Here is a 21868-nt window from a genome sequence, read left to right on the forward strand (position 1 = left end):
CATCCAGAGAATAGAAGAAGAAAGAATATTATGAGCTTTGAGGCCAGCATAAAAATCTAGATACCAAAATCTACTTTAAGCTCTTTGCAAACATTATTTCATTTGATCCTCTTAATGATCCTACAAAGTAGTTATACTATTATTATCCTTATTTTATAGCTAAAAAACTGAGGCTTAAAGGTCATATAATTTACCCAAAGTCATAAAGCTAACATGGTACAAAGCTAAAATTTGAACACAAGCAATATGACTTCAGTCCATACTCTAACCATAGGCTACATCAAATGATTTAATGCTTTGCTCTGGAACTGACACAGGGCTTAAATACTTGATTTTAATGATTACTGATAGTATGAGACACCAGGAAAAAAAGGGGGAGGGGGACCTGCATACCCAAGCATCACCATCTACAGCACTTGAGTTTCTTGTTACTGTGTAAGACCTATGTTTATATTTCTTAAAATAACAGTTTTATGGTTACTTCACAAATTATTCAGAACATGCTCCATTATTTAATATCCCATAATAGACACATCAATGTAGCTTTAACTAGTATCTTAAACGTCCTACCTGATTCTGTTGGAGGGGGGGCTGAGACTGTCCATCAGGAGCCTGGCCCTGGCTGTCATTCCCTCCTACTGGAGAGCCACGAGTCGTGGCTGTCATACTCGACACAGGGCAGATCTTTGCAATTTTGTCTGCTTATGTAGTTGTCTTGAAAAAAGAAATTATAGTCCACTTATAGAAGATGAAGTACCAGCATTTGTCAGTCTTAAAAAGCTCCAATTCAAGAATAAACCATCTTGCAGAGACCATTGCATAACCTACAAGTAGAAGAAAAAAAAGCACATTGTTTTAGACATAAAAAACATGAACTAAGGAATTGTTCGAATTTAATATTACCAGTGAATCTAGTCAGGAGAAAGTGGCTATATAAAAGAGAGGACAAAGCTGAAAAGCTCAAGTTTCATTAATACTATATTTAACTTAATAAACTGATAACAGTACATCAGCAGTTATGTCAAGAAAACATACAAGTATAGCCTTATAATATTTCAGTTTCTTCCTGGGATTCCAAAGACATTATCAAGGTATTCACTTAGTTGTCATTTTGATTCAGTTATGGAGTGGCAAAACTGTCTTCAATTTGCTAATGCCTTGAATATACACATTCCTACAATGTATTTAAGACATAAACCAAGTAATAAAATCTGATTGTTAACTGTATACTACTCCTCCGATATGACCTATTTTGTCAAATGACCTTGACTCTCCCCTTTTGGGAAGGTTTTGGCCACAGACACTCCCAGAGCCATGACAGGGCTACAGATCCAACCTGTTTAACAATGGAATTCCTCTTTGCAGAAATCTAGCAAAGGTGTATAGAGGAATACCACCAAACCCTCAATTCTACATTCTTAGCTGTGTAGTAAGATCATCCAAAGTGCTTTTAAAAGCACCAACGTCCAAACCCCTCTCCAGACTGAATAAATTACAATATTCGGGAGTTAAGCCTAGGCATCAGTTCTTTTCAAAAAATCTCCCCCATGACTTATTCTAATGTACCACGAGATTGAGAACCTCAGCTGACTGATTTATAGATATTTGGTTATAAGGCAACCGCACTTCCATTTAGTCCATGGTATTTACTTCAAGCTTAAATATAATCACTTAACCCAGAGATGGCGTTCTAACAAGATTTTCTTTCACTTATCAAATTGGCATAATAAAATAAAAAGCTTAAGACCGATAACATCGGGTACTGGGGAGGCTAAAAACAGAAAAATCTTTAATACATAAAGTGGAAAAACAAAAGATAACATGGTTGAACAGCCTCCCTTTCACTTTTGTTTTCCATTTTTATACAACCTACATACACTAACAAAAAATTTTATGTGAAGTAGACAATTTTAAAACCCAGAAAAACCCACCTATCATTTTCTTCAGCCACTTTGGGTTGGCTGGCATTTTTTTTTCTTACCACTCAAAATATCAGCTAACCAATTCAACTTCATTCTCTCTACTTCAAATTTGCTCCAATCTCTTTCTTTTGATCCCACTGCTCATGATCCCCAATGAATGATGCTCCCTCAATCTTTTCCCGGAAACCTTGTTCTTAGCCTATAAATATGCTTGAATCTTTGTTACTGAAATGAAAAATCACCAACCTCTGTCCTTCCCTTTCCCCCCAAATCTTAAAAAGAATGCCTCTGCTTCTCCCTTCCCTTTCACTTTTTCCACTCTCTCTCATCATCTAGCTGCATCTAAGCTATCAAAACTGTTTTAAGCCACTGGGTCTTAACTGAGGTCTATGGATAGGTTTGAGGATTAACTCCGGTAAAATTACATGCAAAGCTTTGTAAATATGTACATTTGGGGGTGGGGGAGGTCTGGTTCACAGATCACCAATGCTCTACTAACTGACAATTAACTGGTAATCAAATGACTGCCCCTTGCCGTTCACCCTGTTTGCCCTCTTCTTAGCGTTAGCCACAACTGGCTGCCACTACCCCCACCTCCCTTCTTGAAGGTCTGAGCTTTCTTGGCTTATACAATCCTGGACTCAAGTTTCCTTTCCTTTCTACTTCTTTTCAAAGGGGAGGGTAGAGAACAGTAGGTAGTAGTGATGTCAGTGACAAGTACAGTTTTCAACACTGAAACAGGTGAAAACACCCACTAGACAATTGACTGTATAAGTCAGGAATTGAAGGAGAACTTGGGGGTCTTGAACAGAATGCTAACGTTCACAAGAGTTGGAGATGGATTCATTAGTATCATCTGGGAGCCCCCCGAATACACACCTCCTTCTGAAAGTGAGGGGGTCACAATCTTGGGGGGGTGGGAAGAAATAGCATAATATATTCCCAAGTGTCGAAACCCTGAGGCACACCAAAATTAAAGTGGTGTTTCAGTAAGTCTAAAAAATTAATTCTATTATTTTGTCCACTAAACCAATGTTATCGCTCTTCAAAAATAATTTCTGGGAAGCAACCCAAGGATGAATGGATAAACAACATTTGGTATATACATACAATGTAATAGTATTTAGTGTAAAAAAGGAAGGAAATTCTGACTTGGATGAACCTTGAGGATGTAATGCTAAGTGAAATAAACCAGTCACAAAGGGGCAAATACTCCATGACTCCACTTATATGAGGTACCTTACAGTCAGAGAAGGAAAGTAGAAGGGTGGTTACCAGGGGTTGGGAAGAGCAGGAAATGGGGAATTATTGTTTAATGGGTACAGAGTTGCAGTTTGGGAAGATGAAAAGTTCTGGAGATGGATGGTGGTGATGGTTGCACAATGTTAATGCACTTAATGCCACTGAACTATACTTAATAATGGTTAAAATTGTAAATTGTTTATATATTTTTCCCACAATAAAACACACACATGGCACTAACTGCTCTCTTGCTTTGCACTCCTTTAACATTAGATTATTTGAGTTAAAACACCTTAAAATTATATTCTCGTGTTGTTTTGTTTATGCTCAACATTGTTCCATCTGTATGCATCCCAATAACTCTCCATCCATAGACAAATCAAAAATATCTGGCAAAAGTCAGAGGACAAATTATTCTAGACAAAAGCATTCTGTGGTAACTAAGGGACTGTCTCTTTCAACAAAATAACATTAAAGTAAATGGAAAAGGTGGCAGTCTGAATGAAACCTCTCCCCAAACAAAATACCTTTCTCTCAGACCACAGAACTAAATCACCTTCTGCTTCTTGCAAAGTATTCCACTGGCAAAGCCTCAAGCTGCTTGCCATCCCTATCCCTTATATACTCTCACCTTTCTGTCTCTTGGTTTCTCAGTTTCTTCTACCTCTAAGTTCCCCATATTTCTAGATTTCCAACGCTGCTGGGCAGGTACAGCAGGTCTCAGCATAGCATACTCTGCTCTATTCTGCTGTTTTTAACAGCCATCTCTCTACCATCACATAAGAATTAGATACTTTTTCCTTAATGTGCTAGGCTGAGAGATTAAGAGCAAGACAGAAGAATGGAGCAAGTAAAAATAACTTCTGGATTCAAACATAACTCTTGTTCAAAATCCCACCTCTGCCCCTTACAAGCTGCCCTATCTTAAAGGCCAATAACAACTACTCTAATTTTCCAGGTCTTTAAAACTGAAACAATGCTACCCACAAAAATGCCATGAGGGGACTTCCCTGGCAGTCCAGTGGTTAAGCCTCCAAGCTCCCAATGCAGGGGGCACGGGTTCGATCCCTTGCTGGGAAACTAAGATCCCACATGCCGCACAGTGCAGCCAAAAAACAAAAACAGAAGTTAAAATGGTAAATTTTACATTATGTACATTTTACCACCCAAAAAAGGGGAGAACAGATAACAATTGTTGGCAAGGATGTGGAGAAAGTGGGACCTTCATACACTGTTAGCAAGAATGCAAAATGGTACAGCCCCTTTGAAAAACAGTTTGGCAATTTCTCAAAGAGTTAAACATAGAATTAACGAATGACCCAGTCATTCCACTCCTATGTATATATTCAAGAGAAATAACATACGTCCACACCAAAAACATGTACACAAATGTTTATAGCAGCATTAATCATACTAGCCAAAATGTGTTAACAACCCAAATGTCCATCAACGAATGAATGAACAAAATGTGGTGTATCCATACAAAAGAATATTTTTCAGTCATAAAAAGCAATACAGTTCTGATACATGCTACAACACGGATAAGCCTTGAAAACATCATGCTAAGTGAATTAAACCAGATACAAAAGGACAAATACTGTATGGTTCCGCTTATATGAATATCTAGAATAGGCAAATTCATAGACAGAAAGTAGAGGTTACCAGGGGCTGGGGGAAAAGGAAGATAAAGAATTACTGGATAACAGTTAAAAATTTCTGCTTGGGGTGATGAACAAGTTTTGGAAATAGTTGTGATGGTTGTACAACACTGTGAATGTAAATAATGCCACTAAATTGTACACTTAAAAATGTTAAAGTAGCAAGTTCTGTGATATATATATATATAAACACAATTTTAAGAATTATTGATAGGACAAAAACCATTGAATTGTACACTTTAAATGGATGAATTGTATGGTATGTGAATGTCTCAATAAATCTGTTAAAAGAATATTAACAAAAAACACAGTGGAAAAAATGATTAAAAGGAATTAAAATACATTAGAAAACATTAACTTAAGGCAAAAGAAATCAGTAAAGGAAAAACAAAGGAACAAAAAAGCCATGAGATATAGAAAACAATGTAAAATGGCAAATGTAAATCCACCTATATCAATAATGACATTAAACGTGAATGGCTCATAAAATCCAATCAAAACACAAAGATAGACTGGATTTAAAAAGAAAGATCCAGGGACTTCCCTGGTGGTCTAGTGGGTAAGACTCTGCATTCCCAATGCAGGGGGGGGGCCTGGGTTCAACCCCTGGTGGGGGAACTAGATCCCGCATGCATGCCACCACTAAGAGTCCACATGCCACAACTAAAAGATCCCACGTGCTGCAAGTAAAAGATCACACATGTCACAACGAAGATCCCGCGTGCCACAACTAAGACCCAGTGTAGCCAAAGTAAATAAAATTTTAAAAAAAAAGAAAAAAGAAAATAAGAAAGATCCAACCACATGCTGTCAATTGGAGACAGATTTTGGATTCAAGGATATAAACTGGTTGAAAGTAAAAGGATGGAAAAATATCCATCATGCAAAACAGCAACCATAAGAAAGCTGGAGTGGCTATATGTTTATCAGAAAAAAAAGACTGTAAGACAAAAAAATATTACTAAAGATAAAGAGGAAAATTTTACAATAATAAAAGGGTCCATTCATCAAGAAAATATGACAATTAGGGCTTCCCTGGTGGCGCAGTGGTTGAGGGTCCACCTGCCGATGCAGGGGACACGGGTTCGTGCCCCAGTCCGGGAGGATCCCACATGCCACGGAGCGGCTGGGCCTGTGAGCCATGGCCACTGGGCCTGCGCTCCGCAACGGGAGGGGCCACAGCAGTGAGAGGGCCGTGTACCGCAAAAAAAAAAAAAAAAAAAGACAATTATATATATATATGCAACCTAACAGAGCCCCAAAACATATGAAGCAAAAAATGACAGAGGAGCGAGAAACAGACAATCCAACAACAATAGTTAAAAGATTTCAGGGCCTTCCCTGGCAGTCCAGTGGTTAAGACTCTGCACTCCCGCTGCAGGGGGCGCAGGTTCGATCCCTGGTTGGGGAACTAAGATCCCACATGCTGCATGGTGCGGGCCAAAAAAAAAAAAAAAAAAAAGAGAAGACTTCAACTCCCCACATTCAATAATGGATAGAACTAAGCAGATCACCAAGTAAACAAAAAACTTTAACAACTATATACCAACTAGATCATAGAGACATCTATAGAACACTCTACCCAGCAGCAAGAATATACAGTCTTCTTGAGTACACATGAACATCCTCCAGGACTGACCATATGCTAGGCTGTAAATTAAGTCTCAATAAACTTAAGGGATTGAAAGTTAAGTATATTCTTTGAACACAGTGGAATGAAATTAGAATTCATCCAAAGGAAATTTCACAAGCATGTGAAAATTAAATAGATTTATTCTGCCATGGTAATCATTTAAACCACTTACTAGCTCCTCAGTTGATTTTCCTGGTATAAAATCCTGCCATCTACAAATAATAAAAATTCTGAATTCTCCTTAAAGATAAAACTAAGGGCGGCTTCCCTGGTGGCGCAGTGGTTGAGAATCCACCTGCCAATGCAGGGGATACGGGTTCGTGCCCTGGTCCGGGAAGACCCCACATGCCGCAGAGCGGCTGGGCCCGTAAACCATGGCCACTGAGCCTGCGCGTCCGGAGCCTGTGCTCCGCAACGGGACGGGCCACAACAGTGAGAGGCCCGCGTACCACACAAAAAGAAACAAACAAACAAACTAAGGTAAGATGTTGTCACTGAAATATACCGTAACACTATTTCTTTTCTTGCTTAATGTAAAAAACTTCAGCACACAAAAAGGTTAGACTAAAATAGCTGCACAGCACTTACCTTAAGAAACAAGTCCTCACAATCACTATTTTTTAAAATTGTCCAGCCCTACAAACAACAGGCATCCAAACATATTCACCCAAAACATCAATGAAAACTTAGGAAGTGATGGAAACATCAATAGTCATAAGTACAATCTATACTTAATCTATTTCAAATCAATGATATGAAGAGATGGGGAGGGGAAGAGAGAAATGAGGAAAACGGTATAGAATTACAGTAGAAAAAGAATGAACCAAAAAGGAAATGAGAGAAGCAATGAGGAGTGACAAACAGTTAACATCTACTGAGCAGTCACCATGTGCCAGGTACCATTTGAAAGTTTTGATCTATTAACTCACTTAATACTCAATCTCAAGAGGTAAGTACTCATTATTACCATTTTACAGACAAAAAACTGAGGTACATAAAGACAATCTGACTAAAATGAAATAATAGGGGACAAAGCTAGCAAATCAAATTTCAAATCTAGATACCCTGGTACCAACAGTTCTGCTTAACGCCTTGCTATGCTACATTGCTCTTTCTATTTCAGCGCTATAGGAGGAGAGACCACAGACGGGAGAAACAGAGGCACTTCATCAATCCTATTAAGTGTGTTAGTCAACCACTCTTGTTAAAGATCTCAAACTTATTTTGCCAGAAGCAGTGTGGTACACAAAAGCAATTTTCTAACCAGAAATATGTGAACTTAAATTTCTACTGTAGTACTTAACTGTGTGACCTTAGGCAAAGTTCCCAAACCTCTTTGGGACTTAGTCTCCTCACCTGAGGATACAAGGCTATGGTTGTTGATGATTAAATGAGGTAATGATTATCTTTAAATGTCAGACAGGGCTGTCCAGTTAAGTATTAGCTCTCTTTCCTCTCAAATAACATTCCACTGGAGGGGAGATACTTTAAAGACAACTATTTGCAATTTAGTACTGAGGATGGAACATGTGTGAGGGTTCTGGAGTGAAAAAAGACTTGGTAAATATGAAGTCTGTTCTGCTACAAAACATGTACAGGCATACCTTGGAGATACTGTGGGTTCAGTTCCAGACCACCACAATAAAGCAAATATCACAAAGCGAGTCACACGAAGTTTTTGGTTTCCCAGTACACATAAAAATTATGTTTATAGTATACTGTAGTCTATTAAGTGTGCAACAGCATCATGTCTAAAAACACAGTGTACATACCTTAATTCAAAAATACTTTATTGCTAAAAATGCTAACCATCACCTTAGCCTTCAGCAAGTCATAATCTTCTTGCAACAGTAACAAAGATCACTGATCACAGATAACCGTAACAAATATAATAATGAAAAAGCTTCAAATATTGTGAGAATTACCAAAGTGTGGCAGAGACACAAAGTGAGCAAATCATGTTGGAAAAACGGCACCAACAGACTTGCTCGATGCAAGGTGGCCACAAACCTTCAATTTGAAAAAAACACATTATCTGCCAAGAGCATTAAGTGAAACGTGATAAAGTAAGGTATACCTGTAGTTTTGTAATGGTATTTAGCTCACTGGCAAACAAACAAAAAAATGGCTAGCTCACTGGCCAGTAAACACACCTGCAAATCATGTTACTTCATAAGCAATTTCCCCCTCAACACATTAACGTTTTGCACCAAGTAACAGCAGCTGAATGCAGCATGAGGGTTGGGGATAAAGGTCTGGACCAGATAGCCATCACCCTACATTTTTCTTGGCTCAGTCTGGCTGCATGCTCTGTCTTGTAAGTATGTATACTGTTCCTCCTGACCTTTGTGCATTTTAATTTTATTTCAGCCTTGTGTCCTTAACTCAGTAACCTCAACCATTCCCTATATGGAAGGGTTCTATTAGGTTACCTTTAAAAAGAAAAAAAAAAAAGTCCTATATTTACCATAGTTTGTCAGGAATTTAGGATCTTTTAAACTGTGCTGTTTATTTTATTGAAATTTTTACTGTTTTTGCTCTCAATCCTGTTTCCTCCGTAAGCCCTGTTACTTTTTGGTGCATGATTTTTGCAGAACATGAGGCTTTTCAGCAATTGAAATATAACAGATATACCTATAACACATCATATTTAATCTCCAAGTATCTTCTGCTCTCTTTCAAGGTGGCTAATACCTTCAGAGATTGCTGGGAAGCTTTAATGGAGGAATGTATGTGAAGTGCCACGTACACAGAAGGCACACAACAAATAATAGATGTTCTAACAAGTGCTGGTTATTGCTCCCGTGAAATGCTAATTAGATTACTATATACGCTCGACAATTCTTATTCCCAGGCGCCCTGGCACCCTATGATCTCCAAATCAGTCCAGAGGAAAAGTATTCTCCCAATCATAAATTACCAGGATGCTATGCTCCTGACATACATATTATACTTGCATAGGTTGAACTTTAAAATGAATGAACAGCCTCAATAGTTTTATTAATATAGCTGCTTTTATTATTCTGTTACATTAACACAGAATCCTACCATACCTCAAAAGTTTGCCCTACTTTTTAAAAAGTTTCAACTCAAATCTTACCATCTGTAAGACAATTCACAGCACAGCGTTCGTATCAGAATTTGTGCTGGCTCTAAAGAAAACGTGACAACAGGAAGACTAAAGAAATCAGTAGGGACTTCCCTGGTGGCACAGTGGTTAAGAATCCACCTGCCAATGCAGGAGACAGGGGTTTGAGCCCTGCTCCGGGAAGATCCCACATGCCGTGGAGCAACTAATAAGCCTGTGCACCACAACTACTGAGCCTGCGCTCTAGAGCTCACGCGCCTAGAGCCCGTGCTCCACAACGAGAGAAGCCACAGCAATGAGAAGCCCACGCACGGCAACAAAGAGTAGCCCCCGCTCGCCGCAACTAGAGAAAGCCCGCGCACAGCAACGAAGACCCAACGCAGCCAAAAATAAATTAATTTAAAAAATAAAAAGAAACCAGTAACAAAGAGACATCAAAATTATGCAGTGCTACACAGTAAGTAAACTATTTATCTGTTGAGTAAAAGAATGGACAAATGAACCACCCTTTTAGGTAGAAATATAAGTATATTTTTCATTCAATAAATAGGGAAATAACCTGGTAAATATGGAATTGGAGTCCCGGTTCCAGTCATCTAACTCCAAGCACCAGGTTTCTATCAACAATATAATAAGCTGGCTCAAGTTTGCCAAATCTGGTTCTACCTTAACAGCATTTTAAAAAATTAAATTACTTTCTATTTTAATGCTGCTTAAATATGTGCATAAATGAAATCAGAATTCAACTCCTTATGCTTATTGCTCTTCTACAAAACAAATTTTCAAACTAAATACAAGCAAAACTGTTAATATTAATAATATGTGACAGATGGCAGCATACTGTGACTGCTAAGGCATAGGTTCCTTTGAGCTTTGCACGGCTATCCTACTACTATCATGTACCATGTGGGAAACACAGCTTTCCTACTTGAATTACTACATCACTCTGTACACATGGTTTGCCATGACATCAGTTTTCCTTCAAACCAACACATCATTTTTGTGTTAAGTCTGCTTCTGTTGCTCTCATCTGACAAATTAAATTGGACAACTGAGCAGCCACGTGTTAAAAACACAAAGCTAACATCAATGGCTGAAATGGTGTGGCGGTTCCTGATTATGAGACAATCATCCACGTACTCAAAAACACATGTACTAACGTTTAAGAATATCATAAAAATGAAAAGACTTGTTTTAAAAAGAAAATATTTGTTCTAACTTGAGCACAAAAAGGGGACCAAAGACATACTTTGAAGGCTAGAACCTTGCAGAGAATCAGGGAGAAGTGTTCAAAGACTATTAAGATTTGGAAATTAACTGCTCCAATTATAGGAAATTCTACATTTAAATCTTCTCTTTAAAGGTTTTTGGTTACAACACTGTGAAGCTAGCTCATTGCTATCACCAAGAAGGTCTCTCTTTTGGGCTTCCCTGGTGGCGCAGTGGTTGGGAGTCTGCCTGCCGATGCAGGGGACGCAGGTTTGTGCCCTGGTCCGGGAGGATCCCGCGTGCTGTGGAGCAGTTGGGCCGGAGAGCCATGGCCGCTGGGCCTGCGCGTCCGGAGCGGAAGAGGCCACAGCAGTGAGAGGCCCGCGTACCGCAAAAAAAAAAAAAAAAAGTCTCTCTTTTACTGAGTCTAAAGTCTATTTCCCTTGTCACTGATACCTATAGCTTATAGTTCTGCCCACAGAAACAAACGTTAATATTCACCACTTTCTAAATTATAATCCTTCAAAATACTGAGATTTATAGTGTACACACACTCAGGTCACTTTTCAAGAAAAGATATACTTTTACTTAAATATTCCTTTATTTACTAAATCCTTACAAAGGGTGCAAAGTCTCAATAAATTCTAGTCCCTAAACAAAGCAACCTAATCATAAAAAGCAAGTGAGCAATGTTGACTTAAAATATTAAACACAGTCACATACCAAATGTCACAGAAGGTATGCCTACTTATCAGTCTACTCTTTGTTAAAGGACAGATTAAGATAAACAACTCAAAGTTATTTATTAATAGCTCTTACCAATCTTTATCAAAATTAGTTAACACTTTTAGAAGTTAACTAATCCAATCATGAAATGCTGATCCAACACATTGAAAAGAGACACTTCATTTCATTTAGTCAATATTTTAAGCAAGCCAGACACATTATTGATAATTACCATTTTCCATGTGCATCCAGTGGGTACTCTTTTTGCCTGAAACTTCCACAATGAGATTGAATCACAAATGTAATGAATTTGAAAAGGAAACCAAGAATTTGAAATTCCTTCTAGTCGTTGAGATTATCTTCACTATGTTTGAAGTTACATACTAGTTTTTAAGTAAGTCTTGAAATATAATTCACATACTATATAAAACACTCTAAGTGTACCATTCAACTGTTTTCAGTTTATTCAGAGTTGTACAGCTATCACCACAATCAATTTTAGAATATTTTCATCACCCCAAAAAGAAACCCCACGGTGGCACAGTGGTTGAGAGTCCGCCTGCCGATGCAGGGGACACGGGTTCGTGGCCCGGTCCGGGAAGATCCCACACGCCACAGAATGGCTGGGCCCGTGAGCCATGGCCGCTGAGCCTGCGCTCTGCAACGGGAGAGGCCACAGCAGTGAGAGGCCCGCATACCGCAAAAAAAAAAAAAAAAAAAAAAAAAGAAACCCCATACCTATTAGCAGCAATCATTCCCCCTTCCCTCCTCCCTCACCCCCAGCCCTAAGCTAATCTACTTTTTGTCTTTATAGATTTGCCTATTCTGAACACTTCATATAAATGGTATCATACAACCTGGAGTCTTTTGTGACTGGCTTCTTTCACTTAGCATGACTGTTTTCAAGGCTCATCCAAACTGTACCATGTATCAGTACACTTCATTTCTCTTTATAGTTGAAAAATATTCCATTGAATGGTACACATTTTATTTAGGCATTCATTAGTTGGACATTTACATTATTCTGCAATATGATTTTATATATGTAGACTCCATTAAGAGAGATATATGAAAAAAAAAGCTATCCTTTCAACTCTGTATGTCTGTGTATAATTAATCCTAAAGGTTCTACACTCTGCAGTACACCATGAAGGCTGATACTCAAATCAAAAGTGAAAGCTATATGAAGTACTGAAAATGAAAACATTAAAAACTTTAAATGTGGTTGGTATATAGGGACTTCCCTGGTGGCACAGTGGTTAACAATCCGCCTGCCAATGCAGGGGACACGGGTTTGAGCCCTGGTCCGGGAAGATCCCACATGTCATGGAGCAACTGGGCCCGTGTGCCACAACTACTGAGCCTGCGCTCTAGAGCCTTCGAGCCACAACTACTGAAGCCCGTGCGCCTAGAGCCCGTGCTCCACAACAAGAGAGGCCAGCGCAATGAGAGGCCTGCGCACTGCAACGAAGAGTAACCCCTGTGGGCCGCAGCTAGAGAAAGCCCACGCGCAGCAACAAAGACCCAATGCAGCCAAAAATAAATAAATAAATTTATAAATTTATACATACATATAAAAAATTTGGCCTATACAAAAAGTTCACTGGTGGTAAAACATATGCAATCTTATTAAAACAAATCAGATATTCTTAAGGGTGTTCAAGAGTTACCTCTATCCTTGCCCATCCCTTAAAGCATGTTTATATAGGGAAATCTGGTTAAATAATTAAAGGCAGGGTAAAAAATAAAATCTACCTGTTTATCTTGGTGACATTATAGAATACCGACTCTGCACCAGACCCTGAAGAGATAAAACAGTAAACAACACTCAGTTTCTGCCCTTAAGGAATTCACCAGTCTAGCCCCCTTACTACCAAAGGAACAAAATAGCAAGTATATTCTTTAAAATGTATTTCATAACCGTGAATTTCACACAAAAAAGAATGATAGCTAAGCTTAGAGACATTTGTTGGGTTACATAAAAAAAGTCCTGGAGAGTGGAACGAATGTAGAATAGAATAAGCTTCCTGGTTTATACCTTTTTTGATAATGAAAGTATTACCTTTTTTTTTTTTAACCTTTTGACCCACTTCACCCATTTCTCCCACTCCACCCACTACCTCTGTCAATCACCAATCTGTTCTCTGTATCTATGAGCGTGGGTTGGTTTGTTTAAGATTCCACATACAAGAGAGATCACATTTGTCTTTATGTCTATGAAGTCCATCCATGTTGTCGCAAATGGCAAAATTTCATTCTTTTTCATGGCCGAGTAAGTTGTGGCACACGGACCCAGTAGTTGTGCCTTGCAGACTCTAGAGCGCAGGCTCAGTAGTTGGGGCACACGGGCTTAGTTGCTCCGTGGCATGGGGGATCTTCCTAGACCCGGGCTCAAACCCGTGTCCCCTGCATTGGCAGGCAGATTCTTAACCACTGTGCCATCAGGGAAGCCCCATAACTTCTATGTTTAATTTGAGGAACCTCCAGACTGTTTTCCACAGTGGCTGCACCAATTTACATCCCAGCAACACTGCACAAAGGTTCCCTTTTCTCCATACCCTCACCAATACTTGTTATTTCTTGTCTTCTTGGTTTATTTCTAAAGGCCATATTTTAATTTGAAGTATTGAATCTCTCAAGTGCAAAGATCTTTCCAGATGTATTCACCAATAAGCATACGAAAAGGTTCTAACGGCATTAAACACAGGCAAATGGATATTTAAGCCACAATTAGATATTCCTAATTCTCCACCCAAATGGATAAACTTAAAAGGACCGACAATACTAAATGCTGCTAAGGAACAATGACATCAACTACAGGGCTGATAGGATTCTAAACTAATATAACCAACTACTCGGGAAATCTGTTTGGCAGCATCTACTAAAGCTAAACACACATATACCCTATAACCCAGCAATTTCACTTCTGGGTGTATACCAAAGAGACCATCAGGGCTTCCCTGGTGGCGCAGTGGTTGAGAGTCCACCTGCCGATGCAGGGGACGTGGGTTCGTGCCCAGGTCCAGGAAGATCCCACATGTGGCGGGAACGGCTGGGCCCGTGAGCCATGGCCGCTGAGCCTGCGCGTCCGGAGCCTGTGCTCCGCAACGGGAGAGGCCACAACAGTGAGAGGCCCGCGTACCGCAAAAAAAAAAAAAAGAGACCATCAAAAGGCACGTACTGGACTTCCCTAGAGGTCCAGTGGTTAAGACTCCAAGCTTCCAATGCAGGAGGCACAGGTTTGAACCCTGGTCAGGGAACTAAGATCCCGCATGCCACAGCACGGCCAAAAAAATAGTAATAATTAAAAAGAAGACACATACTAAAACAATCATGGCAACAATTTATAAGTCGTGAAAACACTGTAAACAATCTGAATGTCCACCAACAGTAGAATGTATAGACAAATAATGGTATATCTCAAATAATGACATCTTAATGAAAAAGAAGAAACTAATCAATCATGTGTTGGGCAAAAAAAGCCAGAAGCAGAGTGTATATTGTATTATTCGGTTTATATGAAATTCAAAAACAGGCATGACTAATTCATTGAAAGATATGGGTCAGAATATTGGGGGGCAGGGGGTTGGAGGAGTCGACGCATAAGGGAGTCTTCTAGGATTCTGGAAATGTTCTATATGTTGATCTGAATGATAGTTATACAGATGTATACATTTATAAAAATTTATCAAGCCACACACTTAAGATTTGTGGACTTAAACTGTATGCAAGTTATATCTCAATTAAAAACCAAAACTGGGGACTTCCCTGGTGATCCAGTGGTTAAAAACTCTGTGCTGCCAATGTAGGGGGTACAGGTTCGAACTAAGTCAGGAAACTAAGATCATTCAGCATGGCCCAGCAAAAAAAAGAAAAGTAAAACTGTATAGTAGGTAAGCCACGCAAAAGATAATGTCAAACTTCCCTTGGGAGTCTAAGGCACTAGTTCTCAAAGTGTGGTCCACTAAGACCCTTTCAGCAGATTCAAGAGATTATGTTTTCATAATAATAAGACATTATTTGCCATTTTCACTGTCATTCTCTCTCAGGTATACAATGGAGTTCTTCCAGAGGCTACATGATGTATTATATCACAACAGACTGAAGGAAGAAGGAGACAGAGAATCCACCTTTTTTCATCAGGTCAGATACAAGATATTTGCAAAAATGTAAAACAATGTCACTCTTCTCACTAACTTTTGTTTTGGAAGTTATTTTTCATAAAAGTATTATTTACATTAACTTGTAATGAGTTTTATTTTTAAATACACACATAAAAATTTTAAATGTCTGTTTTAGTTTCTAATATAGTAATACATATCAATGGATAGAAACCCACGTTAACAAAAGCTCTTTGAGGTCCTCAATAATTATAAAGAAGTCCTGAGACCAGTAAGTTTAAGAATGACTGGCTTACTGATACACAATAAAAATGATAGGCTTCTTTTGCTTCTTCTCACAGTGATGAAAAACAAGGTTATCAACATTTTCTCTGAAACCATCTGTGCCAGACAAAAATCACTACTACTCTATTTATCCACATACTTTCATTCTCAATTCAGAAAAAAACCATCTCCCCTAAATATTATTTCTCCTGCAGGCCACATCACTTTTTAACAGCAGTACGTTCTTAAAGCTTAATCTAGACTTCAAATGAAAACTTAACCAAACTTTAAGCTGCTCTGCCAGCCAAGAAATTTTACCCCTGGCTACCAAGTCTGTAGTCCCTAAATTCACACTACAAGCTGTTGGGCAAACACAGTCAACCCACAGGATACTAAATAAAATAAAGCCCTACACACACACACACACACACACACACACGAAAAACAAGGGAAACATTCAAATTACATTATCCCTCCCTTTACCTGTCAATCCAATACTAACTTCTAAGCCTATGAACCCTTTTATTTAAACCTTTCCTATGTTACTTTACTTGAAAATGTCTCTTCTCTAGACTCCAGTTTTTTCCACATCTTTAGGGATAGAGAGAAAATTTACTAACTTTAAAAGAAAACAAAAAATGTACCTTAAGTCATCTCTCATCCAACACCTTGGTGGTACAGGTAACTAATAACCTTTTGGGTCCTCACTGTTAAGTGACATAACAAAGAGCAGAATTCTAAAACTAAAACACAGCCTTTATGACTCAAAGTTCAGTACACTTCCACTGGCTATGTTATTTTCACTTCAAATATGAGCAGCTTTTTAAAGCAAACCAAAAAACCCTCCAAAATAGAAGCCAATGGGATTACTGCAACTATTTAAACAATAACATTATTCATCTATTTTTGTGTATCAGTCTATTTCAAAAGCTGTAAAATATCACCTATACAAACCATGGTGAGCCTACAGTTAACACTCAACTGGATGCCAGATTGTAGTCCCCTACATGTTGGGGGAGGGGGTAGTAAAAAAAAAAGGCATGTGCTTTGATAATCCACTGTCTAATTAGTGGAGCCACATTGGGAAAACAGTCATTCTATAACCCAGATTCCTTTCTCCTGATGACCTTTCAATAGATCTCAACAGACAGAAGCTCTTGGTGGGGAGAAAGAGTTGAAGGGGAAGATAATAAAGGTGTCTGGCTTTTTAGTTAAGTACAACATTCAGTGACAAAGAAGCCAAAGTCAAATTAGCAACACCACTTCCGGGAAAGATGGCGGAAGAGTAAGACGCGGAGATCACCTTCCTCCCCACAGATAAACCAGAAATACAGCTACACGTGGAACAACTCCTACAGAACACCTACTGAACGCTGGCAGAAGACCTCAGACCTCCCAAAAGGCAAGAAACTCCCCACATACCTGGGTAGGGCAAAGCGGAGAGATTCCCGCACAGAGGATCGGTGCCAACCGGCACTCACCAGCCCGAGAGGCTTGTCTGCTCGCCCGCCGGGGCGGGCGGCACTGGGAGCTGAGGCTTGGGCTTCAGTCAGAGCGCAGGGAGAGGACTGGGGCTGCCGGCGTGAACACAGCCTGAAGGGGCTCATGCGCCACAGCTAGACGGGAGGGAGTCCGGGAAAAAGTCTGGACCTGCCGAAGAGGCAAGAGACTTTTTCTTCCCTCTTTGTTTCCTGGTGCGTGAGGAGAGGGGATTAAGAGCGCGGCTTAAAGGAGCTCCAGAGACGGGCGCGAGCCGCGGCTGAAAGCGCGGACCCCAGAGACAGCCTTGGGACGATGGGGCTGCCGCCGCCGACAGGAGGCCTGTGTGCGAGCGCAGGTCACTGCCCACGCCCCCCTTCCGGGGAGCCTGTGCAGCCCGTCACTGCCGGGGTCCCGAGACCGAGGGACGGCTTCCCTGGGAGAACGCAAGGCGCGCCTCGGGCTGGTGAAACGTAACTCCGGCCTCTGCCGCTGCAGACTCGCCCCGCACTCCGTGCCCACCCCCCCCCTCCCCGCCTGACTGAGCCAGAGTCCCCGAAGTGGCTGCTCCTTTAACCCTGTCCTGTCTGAGCGAAGAACAGATGCCCTCCGGCGACCTACATGGAGAGGCAGGGCCAAATCCAAAGCTGAGACCCGGGAACTGTGAGAAAAAAGAAGAGAAAGGGAAATCTCTCCCAGCAGCCTCAGAAGCAGTGGATTAAAGCTCCACAATCAACTTGATGTACCCTGCGTCTGTGGAATACATGAATAGACAACAAATCATCCCAAATTGAGGAGGCAGGAGTCAGTGCTGTGCCTCTGAGGTGGGAGAGCCAACTTCAGGACACTGGTCCACAAGAGACCTCCCAGCTCCACATAATATCAAACGGCGAAATTCTTCCAGAGATCTCCATCTCAACACCAGCACCCAGCTTCACTCAACGACCAGCAAGCTACAGTGCTGGACACCCTATGCCAAACAACTAGCAAGACAGGAACACAATGCCACCCATTAGCAGAGAGGCTGCCTCAAATCATAAAAAGTCCGCAGACATCCCAAAACACATCACCAGACGTGGACCTGCCCACCAGAAAGACAAGATCCAGCCTCATCCACCAGAACACAGGCACTAGTCCCCTCCACCAGGAAGCCTACACAACCCACTGAACCAACCTTAGCCACTGGGGACAGACACCAAAAACAACGGGAACTACGAACCTGCAGCCTGCAAAAAGGAGACCCCAAACACAGTAAGATAAGCAAAATGAGAAGACAGAAAAACACACAGCAGGAGAAGGAGCAAGATAAAAACCCACCAGACCTAACAAATGAAGAGGTAATAGGCAGTCTAGCTGAAAAAGAATTCAGAATAATGATAGTAAAGATGATCCAAAATCTTGGAAATAGAATAGACAAAATGCAAGAAACAGTTAACAAGGACCTAGAAGAACTAAAGATGAATCAAGCAACGATTAAAAACACAATAAATGAAATGAAAAATACTCTAGATGGGATCAATAGCAGAATAACTGAGGCAGAAGAACGGATAAGTGACGTGGAAGATAAAATAGTGGAAATAACTACTGCAAAGCAGAAGAAAGAAAAAAGAATGAAAAGAACTGAGGACAGTCTCAGAGACCTCTGGGACAACATTAAACGCACCAACATTCGAATTATAGGGGTTCCAGAAGAAGAGAAAAAGAAAGACACTGAGAAAATATTTTAAAAGATTATAGATGAAAACTTCCCTAATATGGGAAAGGAAATAGTCAAGTCCAGGAGGCGCAGAGAGTCCCATACAGGATAAATCCAAGGAGAAATACACCAAGACACATATTAATCAAACGGTCAAAAATTAAATACAAAGAAAACATATTAAAAGCAGCAAGGGAAAAACAACAAAAAACACACAAGGGAATCCCCATAAGGTTAACAGCTGATCTTTCAGCAGAAACTCTGCAAGCCAGAAGGGACTGGCAGGACATATTTAAAGTGATGAAGGAGATAAACCTGCAACCAAGATTACTCTACCCAGCAAGGATCTCATTCAGATTTGATGGAGAAATTAAAACGTTTACAGACAAGCAAAAGCTGAGAGAGTTCAGCACCACCAAACCAGCTTTATAACAAATGCTAAAGGAACTACTCTAGGCAAGAAACACAACAGAAGGAAAAGACCTACAATAACGAACCCAAAACAATTAAGAAAATGGGAATAGGAACATACATATCAATAATTACCTTAAATGTAAATGGACTAAATGCTCCCACCAAAAGACACAGACTGGCTGAATGGATACAAAAACAAGACCCATATATATGCTGTCTACAAGAGACCCACTTCAGACCTACAGACACATACAGACTGAAAGTAAGGGGATGGAAAAAGATATTCCATGCAAATGGAAACCAAAAGAAAGCTGGAGTAGCAATTCTCATATCAGACACAATAGACTTTAAAATAAAGACTACTAGAAGAGACAAAGAAGGACACTACATAATGATCAAGGGATCAATCCAAGAAGAAGATATAACAATTGTAAATATTTATGCACCCAACATAGGAGCACCTCAATACATAAGGCAAATACTAACAGCCATAAAAGGGGAAATCAACAGTAACACATTCATAGTAGGGGACTTTAACACCCCACTTTCACCAATGGACAGATCATCCAAAATGAAAATAAATAAGGAAACACAAGCTTTAAATGATACATTAAACAAGATGGACTTAACTGATATTTATAGGACATTCCATCCAAAAACAACAGAATACACATTTTTCTCAAGTGCTCATGGAACATTCTCCGGGACAGATCATATCTTGGGTCACAAATCAACTCTTGGTAAATTTAAGAAAACTGAAATTGTATCAAGTATCTTTTCCGACCACAATGCTATGAGACTAGATATCAATTAGAGGAAAAGATCTGGAAAAAATACAAACACATGGAGGCTAAACAATACACTACTTAATAACGAAGTGATCACTGAAGAAAACAAAGAGGAAATTAAAAAATACCTAGAAACAAATGACAATGGAGACACGACGACCCAAAACCTATGAGATGCAGCAAAAGCAGTTCTAAGAGGGAAGTTTATAGCAATACAATCCCACCTTAAGAAACAAGAAACATCTCGAATAAACAACCTAACCTTGCGCCTAAAGAAATTAGAGAAAGAAGAACAAAAACACCCCAAAGTTAGCAGAAGGAAAGAAATCATAAAAATCAGATCAGAAATAAATGAAAAAGAAATGAAGGAAACGACAGCAAATATCAATAAAACTAAAAGCTGGTTCTTTGAGAAGATAAACAAAATTGATAAACCATTAGCCAGACTCATCAAGAAAAAAAGGGAGAAGACTCAAATCAATAGAATTAGAAATGAAAAAGGAGAAGTAACAACTGACACTGCAGAAATACAAAAGATCATGAGAGATGACTACAAGCAACTCTATGCCAATAAAATGGACAACCTGGAAGAAATGGGCAAATTCTTAGAAATGCACAACCTGCCAAGACTGAATCAGGAAGAAATAGAAAATATGAACAGACCAATCACAAGCACTGAAATTGAAACTGTGATAAAAAATCTTCCAACAAACAAAAGCCCAGGACCAGATGGCTTCACAGGCAAATTCTATCAAACATTCAGAGAAGAGCTAACACCCATCCTTCTCAAACTCCTCCAAAATACAGCAGAGGGAGGAACACTCCCAAACTCATTCTACGAGGCCACCATCACCTTGATACCAAAACCAGACAAGGATGTCACAAAGAAGGAAAACTACAGGCCAATATCACTGATGAACATAGATGCAAAAATCCTCAACAAAATACTAGCAAACAGAATCCAACAGCACATTAAAAGGATCATACACCATGATCAAGTGGGGTTTATTCCAAGAATGCAAGGATTCTTCAATATATGCAAATCAATCAACGTGATACACCATATTAACAAATTGAAGAAGAAAAACCATATGATCATCTCAATAGAAGCAGAGAAAGCTTTCGACAAAATTCAACACCCATTTATGATAAAAACCCTGCAGAAAGTAGGCATAGAGGGAACTTTCCTCAACATAATGAAGGCCATATACGACAAACCCACAGCCAACATCGTCCTTAATGGTGAAAAACTGAAACCATTTCCACTAAGATCAGGAACAAGACAAGGCTGCCCACTCTCACCACTCTTATTCAACCTAGTTTTGGAAGTTTTAGCCACAGCAATCAGAGAAGAAAAGGAAATAAAAGGAATCCAAAGCGGAAAAGAAGTAAAGCTGTCACTGTTTGCAGATGACATGATACTATACATAGAGAATCCTAAAGATGCTACCAGAAAACTACTAGAGCTAATCAATGAATTTGGTAAAGTAGCAGGATACAAAATTAATGCACAGAAATCTCTGGCATTCCTATACACTAATGATGAAAAATCTGAAAGTGAAATCAAGAAAACACTCCCATTTACCACTGCAACAAAAAGAATAAAATATCTAGGAATAAACCTACCT

General features: G+C 39.6%; 1 protein-coding gene across 3 annotated transcripts in view; it reads right to left on the reverse strand.

Moving 5' to 3' along the window:
• The window catches only part of USP9X (ubiquitin specific peptidase 9 X-linked), a 133889-nt gene that overhangs the window by 97023 nt on the left and 14998 nt on the right, over positions 1-21868 (reverse strand). For 2 of the 3 annotated variants that reach the window (XM_081222648.1, XM_081222646.1), the window contains exon 2: positions 571-824. In XM_081222648.1, the coding sequence (XP_081078774.1) occupies positions 571-666 (96 nt within the window). In that variant the 5' untranslated portion in view covers positions 667-824. Of the gene's footprint in view, positions 1-570; positions 825-13233; positions 13280-21868 lie in introns of all 3 variants that reach the window. The other variant, XM_081222647.1, reaches the window with a different exon arrangement.

The sequence above is a fragment of the Mesoplodon bidens genome, assembly GCF_964165515.1.
Source record: "Mesoplodon bidens genome assembly, chromosome: X".
NCBI classification, from domain to species: domain Eukaryota; kingdom Metazoa; phylum Chordata; class Mammalia; order Artiodactyla; family Ziphiidae; genus Mesoplodon; species Mesoplodon bidens.